This window comes from Megascapheus bottae, chromosome 29, assembly GCF_031878675.1.
Source record: "Megascapheus bottae isolate mThoBot1 chromosome 29, mThoBot2.hap1, whole genome shotgun sequence".
NCBI classification, from domain to species: Eukaryota; Metazoa; Chordata; class Mammalia; order Rodentia; family Geomyidae; genus Megascapheus; species Megascapheus bottae.
In genome coordinates this window covers 6,793,125-6,805,029 of record NC_143537.1, presented here as the reverse complement: position 1 = coordinate 6,805,029, position 11,905 = coordinate 6,793,125, and the positions used below count along the sequence as shown (strand labels likewise).

General features: G+C 45.8%; 1 protein-coding gene across 4 annotated transcripts; it reads left to right on the top strand.

The window, feature by feature from the left end:
• Nucleotides 1-2,457: 2,457 nt before the first annotated feature.
• Thg1l (tRNA-histidine guanylyltransferase 1 like) lies at nucleotides 2,458-10,590 on the top strand. Of its 4 annotated transcripts, none has more exons than XM_090320853.1 (6): nucleotides 2,458-2,667; nucleotides 3,610-3,786; nucleotides 5,329-5,498; nucleotides 6,899-6,987; nucleotides 7,768-7,875; nucleotides 8,907-10,590. In XM_090320853.1, the coding sequence occupies exons 1-6, from the start codon at nucleotides 2,477-2,479 to the stop codon at nucleotides 9,066-9,068; spliced, it is 897 nt and encodes a 298-aa protein (XP_090176979.1). In that variant the 5' UTR covers nucleotides 2,458-2,476; the 3' UTR covers nucleotides 9,069-10,590. The 4 variants fall into 4 exon arrangements, with proteins under 4 accessions (XP_090176979.1, XP_090176980.1, XP_090176981.1 ...); XM_090320854.1 differs by lacking the exon at nucleotides 2,458-2,667 and adding an exon at nucleotides 2,802-2,930; XM_090320855.1 differs by lacking the exon at nucleotides 2,458-2,667 and having other exon boundaries at nucleotides 3,707-3,786; nucleotides 5,333-5,498.
• Nucleotides 10,591-11,905: the final 1,315 nt, after the last annotated feature.

The following is an 11,905-nucleotide window of genomic DNA, read 5'->3' as shown; positions in this document are numbered from 1 at the left end:
AAGTTTTTATTGAAGCTTAAAGTGTTTTCCTTTTCATGAATTGGCTTTTCTTTGTTTCTGGAATAAGATGTCCTAGTCAGATATATGTCGGAGAGGGTGACAAGCAGGTCAGGTGGAAGCCTATAACAGTAAGACCCCTTTTTGCTGGCCAAGATTTTTTTTTAGTGGAATTGCTAACTAATGAGAAAAAAACACAAAAGAATAGCTAATATGAACATTTTTATTGTATTATTTCTACCCCTAATGAGAGACTGTTTTTTTAAACCAGTTATCTATACAAAAAGAATTATCTGGTGCTGGTGGCTCACAACTGTAATCCTGGCTACTCAGAAGGCTGAGATCTGAGGACTGCAGTTCAAATGACAAGAGTCTAGTCATTAATGTATAATGTAAGGAACAGTACCCGGCCTAGTATCATTATGCACCCACGTGGAAAGTATTGTCTGAGTCATTTGACAGGTATTTACTGGCTGCTTCCTAGGTGTCCTTACATCTTGAAAATTCTTGCGAGACTAAGAAATATACACCAAATTTCCTGTATTTGTTCCAGAAATGATGGGCCTTTTGCTAAACAGTAAAAGAATGTATCCATTTAGGGCCATGCAATCAATGACTATTATTTAGAAATAAAATCCACTCACATGGAGTTATGTAAGCAATATCCCTGAAGTGCAGGAAAGCACAGGAAACTCAGGGCCCTGCTGTCACTAGTGTTTTGTTGTTGTTGTTGTATGTGTGGGTTTGGGGTTTTTTTGTTTGTTTTTTTTTTGTATCTTGGTACATCCTACTGCTTCTAGATGCCTCTGTCATGACAGACTAGACACGATTCCTGAAAGCAGATAAGTGACTCACAACCAGAAATTGGGTTAGAGAGGTTCAGAGAGGGAAGGAGATTACAAAGACAAATTATTCTTTCTCCTTACCTTCTTCCACCCCCAGTCTCATTCATTTAATGCAACTCTTAGTACAAATGAAAGGAGTCAGCTCTAAGGAAGAGAAATTGCAGATTTCCATCCCCAAAGCAAGCTGTTTTCTTTCTCTTAACCTACAGAGAGCAAGTCATCTTCTAAGTAGTAGAAATAATAGGACTAGAGGCCACTGGTCAACTAGATTATTAACACTTAGTATAGAATTTACCTAGTTTTAATAGTGGAAAAATAGACATAACAGAAAATCTACCATCTAACCCATATTTAGGTATATAATCACTGTTAAGTACATTTATATTATCAACCTCCTTTCCCTTGCATTTACCTACTTTCTGTTGATGGATTTGACTACTTCAGGTACCTCCTATGTATGTAATTGCACATTGTGTTTTTATGGCATTATGTCCTCAAAGGTCAGAGCATCTGTCCGTTTCCTTCCTTTTGAAGGCTGAATAACATCCCACTGCAAGTACATATCACATTTTCTTTGGTGCTGGTCCTTAGGTTTGAACTCAAGGCCTTGAATTCTTGCTCAGCTCTTTTTATTCAAAGCTGGTGCTCTGACACTTGAGCCACAACTTCACTAACAGCTTTTTGCTGGTTAACTGGTCTTTCATGCCCAGTCTACCTTCAAACCTCGATCCTCAGATTGAGGTTTCAGCCTCTTGAGAAACTAGAGCTGCAAGTGTGAGCCACTAGATACCCCAGCTACTCTGCTTTAACTTTAATCCATATTTTGAGTGGACCCTTTCATCTTTCAGTCACTTTGATAACTTGAAGCTCCGTTTCTGCAGTGCACACGTTATGACTTCAGTGCCATGTCAGCCTTCTCCTCATCCTCCTCATCCAGTCCTAGCCCAGGCCAGACCCGCTGCAGGGTTTCACTGAGCTCTCCATGCAACCACAGGAAACACAGACAAAGGGGGAAGGTACCGTCTGGTTCTGAGACCCTCTGGCTTTGATTCCTCTGGAGAACTGGGCCGAGGTGAAGGGGGAACAGAGGCCTTTTCATGTACATGGACCTGCAGCCTGGAGCTTCTCCTCCCTCTCTGGAACTTCGGTCTTTGCTTCGGCATGCTGCATGGCTGTCCTGAGCCATCCAAGCACCATTTTGAGCCTTTCTTGTTACTCAGCTTCCTTGAGAGAAACAGCCCACAGCTCCAGCTGGCGCAGCCAGCCCTGTCCTTGTCCAGTAACCTTGTACGCAGCTCCTATCAGTTGTCGTCTAGGGCTGAGCAAACTCATGGCACCAGGCCCTTGCCCACAATTATCTTGTGGGAGGGGGCAAGGCGTTAATTCCGAATATTCAACCTTTTCTACAGTGCCCACCCCCCCCCCAAAAAAAAACACCCAAATACACTTTTTCAAAAGTAGCCATCAAGGAACGTCTGAAGTCGCGAGGGTCCCTGCAGGTGGGGGAGAAAAAGAACTCTAGGAGAGGAGAACGAGACGCAGCCCTCCACGGCGGCTAGAGCGGCCGCGGCGGCCAACCGCAACTTCCGGGGCGGGGCCAAGCGGTCCTCTCCCTTCCGCTGGGGGTGGGGGGGATGTGGGCCGCCAGCGCCGCGAAAGGTCGCCATTGTTTGGCCGCCGCCTCCGTCAATCTGAGACGGTGCCTGAGCCTGGGGGCGGCCATGGCAAAGAGCAAGTTTGAGTACGTGCGGGACTTCGAGGCTAACGACACCTGCCTACCTCACTGCTGGGTGGTCGTGCGGCTGGACGGCAGGAACTTCCACCGGTGAGCTAGCTCGGCGACGCGGGACGGCGTGGGGCGCCGCCGGCACTTCCGGGGGATGTCCGGGTCGGCCTCCGGTTACCGTGGTAACGCGGCAGCCAATGAGCGCGCGGCGTTGAGCATCGCCTGTCCCGCAGCCCGGGACTGGGCTTCCTGGGGCCGGCTGGACCCAGGGACGTTCAGAGCGGGGACAAGGTCCTCCGCAAGCGGAGGAGCTGGCCTGGGGTGCTCGTGTGAAGTGAACAGAGCCTCCCAGCAAGAATCTGGTTAGGGGAGGAGGGCGGGATGCCATCCTAGCAGTGAATGCATGGGCCTAGGACATGAGGAAAATTGAGGGCAGCGGTGATGAAAGGGATGACGTCGACCACGATGCATTGTTTTCCAAAACTGTTTTCTTGAATGGCAGCTCTTCGTCAGCTACTTAAAGATCATATCAGTATATATATATATATATATTACAGTTACCATTACTTAGGCTCACAAGCCAACTGTCAAAAATGTCCTGTTAGATGTCTTTTTTTTTTTCTATGCTGTTCAGAGACAGGTGGGTCTTGCTGTGTGGTTGACAAGAACAAGCCACCTAGTCTGGATTGAGAAGTCAGAAAGAAGGGAGAAATTATCACAAAGATAAGGACTTGGGTTTTAAAAGGGTTTACCTCGTTAATCGTTTCCATTATAACCAGCATTCACAGAGCACTTAGAAGGAGGCGGCCTAATTACATTGTTACCTCCCGCTAATCTTCTGGGCACCTCAGTGAAGTAAATTCTCTATCCCCCTTTCACAGAAAAGGGATCTGAGTCCTAGACATTATGGCCCTTTGGTTAAGGAAATGCGTTACATTGTAGCTCGTGTTGCACTGTTACAATATTTTCTTTGACCTTTGACAGTGTTCTGTGTCCACAGTGGCAAATTTGTTCCTTTTCCTCCTCCTCCTTTCTGTGAAGGTTTGCTGAAAAACATAACTTTGCCAAACCTAATGACAGCCGAGCTCTTCACCTGATGACCAAATGTGCCCAGACCGTCATGGAAGAACTGGAGGATATTGTGATGGCGTACGGACAGAGCGATGAGTACAGCTTTGTGTTCAGGCGGAAGAGCAATTGGTTTAAACGAAGAGCCAGGTATTTCCACAGCCTGCCTCCTTTCTACCGAACACTTCCTCCCAGCACCTGCTTTTCTGCCTGCTTTGGTTGTAGCTGAGGCCTCACAGACTGCAGATGACGTCTTCAGGATTTACACTGGCAGAGTGTATGCCTATTTCCATATAATGTATTTGTGCCAATTCTCAGGACTTTGTGTTCTTGGTTGGTTTTTTTGGTTGGCTTTCCCCATTAATAGCTGGCATTCTGCCACTTGCCACACCTCCACTTTCAGCTTTTTGCTGGTTAATTGGAGATGGAAGTCTTTAGGATTTTTGTTTCCAGGCTCCTTTGAACCATGATCCTCAGATCTCAGCCTCTTGAGTTACCAAGATGACAGACATGAGTCATCAGCACCATGCATATACATATATATATATATGTAATATATATGTATATATAATATACATACATATATATATATTTTTTTTTTTTTTGCCAGTCCTGGCAAAAAGTCCTCAGGGCTTTCTCAAGGCTAGAGCTCTACTATTTGAGCCACAGCACCACTTCCAGCTTTTTTTCTATGTAAGTAATACCTAGGAATTGAACCCTGGTCTTCAAGCATGCTAGGCAGGCACTCTACATAGGCCAAACTCCCAGCCCAACCAGGTATATTTTTTGTTTACATTATTGTCCTGTGTATTCTTTATGATTCCTTCTGCTCTTAGATTCTAGACTGAGCTGGTATATTTAAACTAGAAACAAAGCTGGGCATGATGGCTCATGTCTGTAATACTGCACTCAGAAGGCTGAGGTACAGAGATTACAAGTTCAAGGCCAGCCTGGGTTGCATAATGAGATCCATCCTCAAAATACACAAAAAAAATCACATAGACGCATATTAATGATCCATAGGTTGGCTTTAGCCAATGTAAATCCTGCATGCATTGCAGTATAATTTTAACCTTTTTAAAATTAGTTATGCAAAGGAAGATTTCATTGTTACATTCCCATCAATACATTCCAATCAATCTCATCCTATCTACCATTCTTTCTTCCCCCTCTGTTTAAGTTTTTAGTTAAGGAGGGTTGAAGAGTAAAATAGACAAATCTAAGATTTAATTTGCAGTATTTTGGAACTCTTATACAGGAAAAAAAAAAATTGCCCATATAATGAGTTGGTGTGTTTTTAAAGCAAAGGTTCATTCCCATCCACTACTCAAAAAGGATAAACGAAAGCCTTTTTAAATGATAATCTTTCAAGTAGTTATACAAAGGTGTATCAGTTCAACCTGTCCGTTTGTGAGTACCATGTGTCTAAACACACACACAAAAAAAAACCACTGTTAAATCACAAATTTACATATCACATCCTATCTTGAAAAGCTGGCGTTAGTAAATAACCAAATAGGTCTGGAGGTAGAGGCAGGCTGCACTTACAGTACATGACAGAAACACGGAAAGTTTTTATCTCTCCACTTCCTGGGCAGTTCGTGTCCATCTCTGTTGCACCAGAATTCCGTGGTCAGCATGAATTGATGTGTTTCGTTGTTTTCTTCTCTTGCTCCACCTTCCATTTGCAAGTAAGTTCATGACGCACGTGGCCTCGCAGTTCGCCTCCAGTTATGTGTTTTATTGGCGGGATTTCTTTGAGGACCAGCCTCTCCAGTATCCTCCCGGCTTTGATGGAAGAGTCATAGTGTATCCAAACAACCAAACCTTAAAGGACTACCTCAGCTGGCGGCAGGCAGATTGTAAGTGGCACCCTACACAACTCGGCACAAACAAGTGGCATGTGATCCAGCTTTGGCTAACAAGTGTTGTGTTTGGAATGTAATATTTTACCTCCCCCCAAAAAAAAAATTACTTCTCAGGCAAGATTTTGCTATGTAGTTCAAGCTGGGCTCAAACTCAGGATCCTCCTATCTCACTCTCCCAAATGCTGTGATTATAGGTGTGTGTCACCACCAGCTCTTTTTTTTTTTTTTTTTTTTTTTTTGCCAGTCCTGAGGCTTGCACTCAGGGCCTGGCCTGGGCACTATCCAGTAGCAGCAGTAGTCCTTGTCCTCCTCCTTCCTCTTCCTCCTCTTGCTCCTCTTCCTCCTCTTCCTCCTCCTCTTCTTCTTCTCCTTCTCCTTCTCCTTCTTCTCCTTCTTCTTCTTCTCCTTCTTCTTCCTCTGTTATTAAAAAGGTGATACACAAAGGGGTTACCTTCCTCTTCCTCCTCCTCCTCCTCCTCCTCCTCTTCTTCTTCTTCTTCTTCTTCTTCTTCTTCTTCCTCTTCCTCTTCCTCTCCTTCTCCTTTTCCTTCCTCCTCCTCTTCTTCTCCTCCTCCTCCTCCTCCTCCTTCTCCTCCTCCCTCTTATTACAAAGGTGATGCACAAAGGGGTTACCTTCCTCCTCCTCCTCCTCTTCCTCCTCCTCCTCCTTCTTCTTCTTCTCTGTTATTACAAAGGTAATGCACAAAGGGGTAACAGTTATGTAAGTCAGATAAAGAGTACATTTCTTTTTGGACAGTTCCTCGCTCTTCTCGCTCTTCCCCACTCACAGGTTATATAGTTCATTTTCAATATGGTGTCTAGTGAGTGCCACTGCTGTTTGCTCACTCTGCTGTGCACAGTCCTCATGTGACTATGGTGTTTGTGAAACTTACTCCTGTGGTGTAGCATGCTTTCATCAGAACGGGGAAAGAGATTGGGATAATACCACTGACTTTGGAAGTATTCAGAAGATGAATTCGGCGTGTTAGCGGGTTTGTGTAAGGCATTACTGATCCAGCGCAGCTATGGCAGGAAGTTAGTTCTTTCTGCCTTCCCCTTCTCTTAGAAGCCACCAAGTATCACTGGTGTCTCCACTTAAGAAGTAGGACAGGGGGCCGGGAGTTTGGCCTAGTGGTTAAAGTGCTTGCCTAGCATGCATGAAGACCCGGGTTCGATTCCTCGGTACCACATACATAGAAAAAAGCCAGAAGTGGTACTGAGGCTCAAGGGGTAGAGCTCTAGCCTTGAGAAAGTCCAAGGACAGTGCTCAGGCCCTGAGCTCAAGCCCAGGACTGGCAAAAAAAAAAAAAGAAGTAGGACAGGCCTCTTGTATTCCTGGAGGAATAGATAGGAAAGAGTCTGCAAATATAAACAGCATTGTTTTGTTCTTACAGGTCACATCAATAATCTTTACAACACAGCTTTCTGGGCACTTATACAGCAATCTGGACTCACACCTGTACAAGCCCAAGCGAGACTCCAGGTAGGAGAGAAGATCATACTGCAGAGTCTAGGCTGGGACAGTTTGCCTCCCTCTCTCCCCTAAGGTTACTTTAGGTTCTTCTACTTTATGTTCTTCTTTAGCCTCCTTTATAGCTTTCCTTGGTTGTTGTTTTTTGTGTGTGTCAGTTCAGTACTGATGCTTGAATTCAGGGCTTGAAGTTTTTGTGCTTAGGGCTGGCACTCTACCACTTGAGCCACATCTCCAGTTTGAGCATTTTGCTTGTTCTTGGAGATCCAAGTCTTAATGGACTTTCCTGCATGGCTGACTTCAAACTGTGATCCCCAGATCTCAGCCTTCTGAGTAGCTAGGAATGCAGGCGTGAAACTGGCGGCTCAGCTTCAGGCAGGGCAGGGTCCTCACAGGCATGCAGGGTGTATAGAACCCAGTGTACTGTAAGAGCCACCAGCGCAGGCTTATTAATAATAATAATGAGTGCTCATCTTAAGAGCAATTCAGATGTTATCTCCATGTTCACATGGTGAAAACTATCTTCTCTGGCAAACAGTGGCTTTACTAGTGATGCTCCAAAGAAAGGAAACTTTCACTTGTGTAATCTTTGTGTTTCTTTTTCCTTTTCCATCACTGAGAGACTCTTGTCTTCAACTTCACTAGCAAAAAGCTGGACTAGAGTGGTAGAGCAAGAGTGGTTGAGTAAGAGTTCAAGGTCTTGAGTCCCAGTCCTAGTACTCAGGAAGAGAAAGAGGATATGTGTTTTCCCCTTACAGTTTTTTGTCGTCCCCCCCTCCCCCGCCGCCGCAGGGAACTCTCGCAGCAGACAAACACGAGATTCTGTTTTCCGAATTCAACATCAACTACAATAACGAGCCGCTGATGTACAGGAAAGGGACCGTGTTGACGTGGCAGAAGGTAACGTTGCTGTGTCCAGTTGGGACAAGAACCTGTATGCCTCCTGGCGTCGTCCGCCTGCCCAGGTGCTGGCCCGGCTCCAGGGACACACACCAGGTCCCTCCCCCAGCTGAGTGATATCACTCGTTCCTTCAGTGATGTTCAGTCAGTGGGTGAAAGTAGGGAAGGTTTAAATTCACATGCTAATGTTTCTCTGTAGTACGCTCTCCCCTACCAAACCCTTGCCTGGGATACCATACAAACCTAGAACATGTTAAACCATATTTAGAATAGGATAGGTAGTAACGGATGCTGGGAGAGCTTCCCTGCCCCCCCTCCACAATATCAGCTCTGTGATTGGTTGATTGGTGTTGCAGAACTCATTTGTTCTCCCTGGGACAATCTTGGTCACTTCATGCCAGTGGGAGAGGAGAAATACTTTTAATTCCATTTTCAGTGCTCACGAGAAAACATGCAGTCCTTTGTTCTTAACTACGGTGATGTTCTTAACTCAGTGAACTTTTAGAATATAGTAATATAACCTTAAAAAAAAGTTATTATTTTATATGTGCTGGTGTTGGGTGTTGCCCTTTAGCGTTTTCACTCCCGGCTGGTACTCTACCACTTGAGCCACATCTTTTCTTCTTCTGGCATTTTGATGGTTTCTTGGAGGGAAGAATCTTATAGACTTTCTTTCTTTTTTTTTTTTTGCCAGTCCTGGGCTTTGGCTCAGGGCCTGAGCACTGTCCTTGGACTTTCTCAAGGCTAGAGCTCTACCACTTGAGCCTCCGGCTTTTTTTTTTTTGTATGTATGTGGTACTAAGGAATCGAACCCGGGTCTTTGTGCATGCTAGGCAAGCACTTTAACCACTAGGCCAAACTCCTAGCCCTCTTATAGACTTTCTACTCTGGCTGATTTCAAACCTGGATCTTCAGATCTCAGCCTCCTGAGTAGCTGGGATTACAGGCAGAAGTGTCTCCAAGTGTACCCATGAACTCCGCCAAGCTGCTGCCACACTTACACAGTGTCGCCATGTAACGTTCACCCACAGGTAGATGAAGTCACAATGAAGGAGGTGAAGCTGCCCACGGAGATGGAAGGACAGAAGATGAAAGTGAGCCGGGTCCGGTCCAGGCCCACGGCACTGCACTGTGACATCATTGGGGATGCCTTCTGGAAGGAGCACCCGGAGATCCTGGAGGAAGACAGCTGACCCTGGCACCTCCGCCCTCCCAGGCAGGCTTTACTCAAGCCAGGCTCCCCTCGGAGCCCCCAGTTTCCCTGCCTTAGGTGGCCCTGGCTTTCCTTCCAGCCAGACACGACCCGGAGTGAGCTGGTGCCCCGTCTCAAGCGGGGAAAGCCAGGGAGAGGACGGGCAGATGGGGGCCACGAGTCTCATTCTGCACTGACAGATCATGACTTTTTTTTCTCAAAATTATGATACTGTTTTTTCTAAAGAAAGAACTGGATTCGTGCCTTTCAGGATGAGTCATTTTTAGATCGTGGCTTAAAGTATTCTAAAAATAAATAAATAAAACTTGTCAGTTCTTTTCATCTGAGGTAGAAGAGGAGCCCAAAGTCTGCTCTCACTGAAGAGACCCCAGTAACTGACAGGCGCACCGGGCCACCTGTGTGCACCTGTCCATCTCTCACAGGCCTGGGGTCAAGTGGACGGAGCTGGCACAAGATCCCTGGCTTCAGGAATTCCTGGAAGATGAGTTGGTAGGGTCGGCTGAGTAAATGAGTGGTGACTGTGGACGCCCGTGGGTTCGTGGGCCAGCAGTGGATTTCATGGCATCATGATCTGGTCGTCTTGCCAGGATGGGGTTTCCAAAGCCACTGATTCCTTTTTTTATTTTTACTTCTTTTTTTTTTTTTTTGGCCAGTCCTGGGTTTGGGCTCACGGCCTGAGCACTGTCTCTGGATTTTCTCAAGACTAGGGCTCTACTACTTGAGCCACAGCACCACTTCTGGCTTTTTGCTACGTATGTGGTACCGAGGAATCAAACCCAGGTCTTCGTGCATGCTAGGCAAGCATTCTACCACTGGGCCAAACTCCTAGCCCCCTTTTTTTTATTTTTATTTTTCCTAAGGAGAGGTTCAGAAGATGAGAGAAAAGAAGCATGAGAAACGAATGAGGATGGACAGATCCTCCGTGTCCTCAAGCTACTTCTTTCTTGTTGGATTTTCCTGAGAAAGATTCTCAGGGAGCCCCTATCTAATCGAAACAGTAACAGGATTCAAGAGCAGAGGGGCCCCAGTCTGGAAGTGCACACCTTTCATCTCAGCCACACTGGGGGCCGAGGTGACACGACTGGGCCAGTGGAGACATGGAAGTCACAGCACAACGTCAAGACAAGCTGATGGTTTCCAAGGGAGGAAGTCCCAGGGTCACATTTCCTCCTGCCCTCCTCTCATATCTTAGAGGAAATGGATAATTTGCTCCCATTAACAATTAATTAAGAGACAGTCTGTGTCCCGGTGCCTGGTCTCACATTACAGAACCGTAGCCAAGAAGAAGATGTATTTTTGAAAGAACGGCGTCTGGCCTCGTCCCTCTCTTAATTGACACCCCATCTGTCCATGCCAGTTTTGTTTTTGTTTTTTTTTTTTTCTTCCCTTCTTCCTGTTCTCCCACATACACACAGGAAGAAGAGATGCAGCTCATGTTTGGTAATGGCTCAAAACTCTTCAAGGACAAAAAAAAATTTTTTTAAATAAAAGACTTCAACTCCCATGGCTTACTTACTGATTTCTTACAGTATGGGAGTCTAACTTTTGTGTATGTCTTTGGGTAAACCAGGGCTTTATAGATTTCAATACTAGATAGATAGATAGAGAGATAGATAGATAGAGTTGGGTATGTTCACACACACCTGTATTCCCAGTAACTGGAGGTAGAAGGATCATGAGTTCCAGGTCAGCAAAAGTAGCAAGACCTTGTCTCCAAAATGTAACAAAAGTGTGTGTGTGTCAAGTGAGGGGATGAGTGCTTCCTAGCACATACCTGCCCCTGAGCTTAATCCCCAGAACTGGGGGGGGGGGGAAAACAAAACCTCCTGAACTGCTTGTTTTTAAAATGCTGATTTCAGGCTCATAAAAATTTAAGGCTCAGCAATCTTGAGACTGGCTTCTGAAATATGTTTGTCAGCCAGTACCTCTCTTGGGCAAACAAATGTCTTGATGTACTTATCTGGCAGAATAAATTAGTGTGGCTCTCAGTTGGCAAATTTAATGGTAAATAGTATAAAATATTGACAGTATAAAATATAAAAAATAAATAGGAACAAGAAGGCGTTAAAGCTTACTGATGGATTTTTTTTCCCTAAAGTTCTGGACTAAGCATTCTGTTTGGATTGCCAGTAGTTTTTACAGCTTGGGAGATTTTGCTCAGGTGGTTTGAAGCAACCATGCACTGGCTTAGCAACCAGCACCATTAGAAACTAGAGACCGCTGTGGGACTGCTGTCTTTTTTGTTTTTAACCTGTGGTGGTTTGTATCTTTTCCAGCGTGCATTTCACAGATATGTATTTATCTTCATCTGGAAGACACCCTGGAGAGAAACTAGAATATACACCCAAGCAGCAGCCATGGCGGAGTGGATGCTCTCCGCTGGAGAGTCCTGGCAGTGGGCCTGTAAGGTGGGGTGGGGAGGAGGGGCTGGAAGGAGCTCTGCCAGACGAGGTGGTAATGTATTTTCAGGGAACAAAACGTTTCACCGCACAGAGGAGGCTATTAAGTAGCGAGTGGTTTGGCCCGGTTTCTTCTAGATGGTCAGCAGTGTTCAGGAAAGGGTGATTCAGTGAATCTCCTTTTAGTACACATTTTCTCCATGCACACATGAAGGAAGTGAGGACTGGGGGGTCTCCCAGCTCCTCCCTACCCTGCAGCTAGCTCAGGCTGAGGCACTGCGTGCAGTTTGCACGGAAACAGAGGATGTTGGGGACACTTCATCATCAGAGTCTGGAAGCCTCAGTGGACCTCGGGGGGGCGGAGCCAGAAGGCTCAGGTAGGAGCCTCCGGCCACGCCCACCGAGGCCACGCCCACCC

Bases quoted from the DNA above. Each gene is read 5' to 3' on its own strand.
- Thg1l (XM_090320853.1), top strand. From the start codon at position 2,477: ATGTGGGCCGCCAGCGCCGCGAAAGGTCGCCATTGTTTGGCCGCCGCC. The intron at 6,988-7,767 runs GTAGGAGAGAAG...CCGCCGCCGCAG, and splicing joins AAGCCCAAGCGAGACTCCAG to GGAACTCTCGCAGCAGACAA. The intron at 7,876-8,906 runs GTAACGTTGCTG...GTTCACCCACAG, and splicing joins CCGTGTTGACGTGGCAGAAG to GTAGATGAAGTCACAATGAA.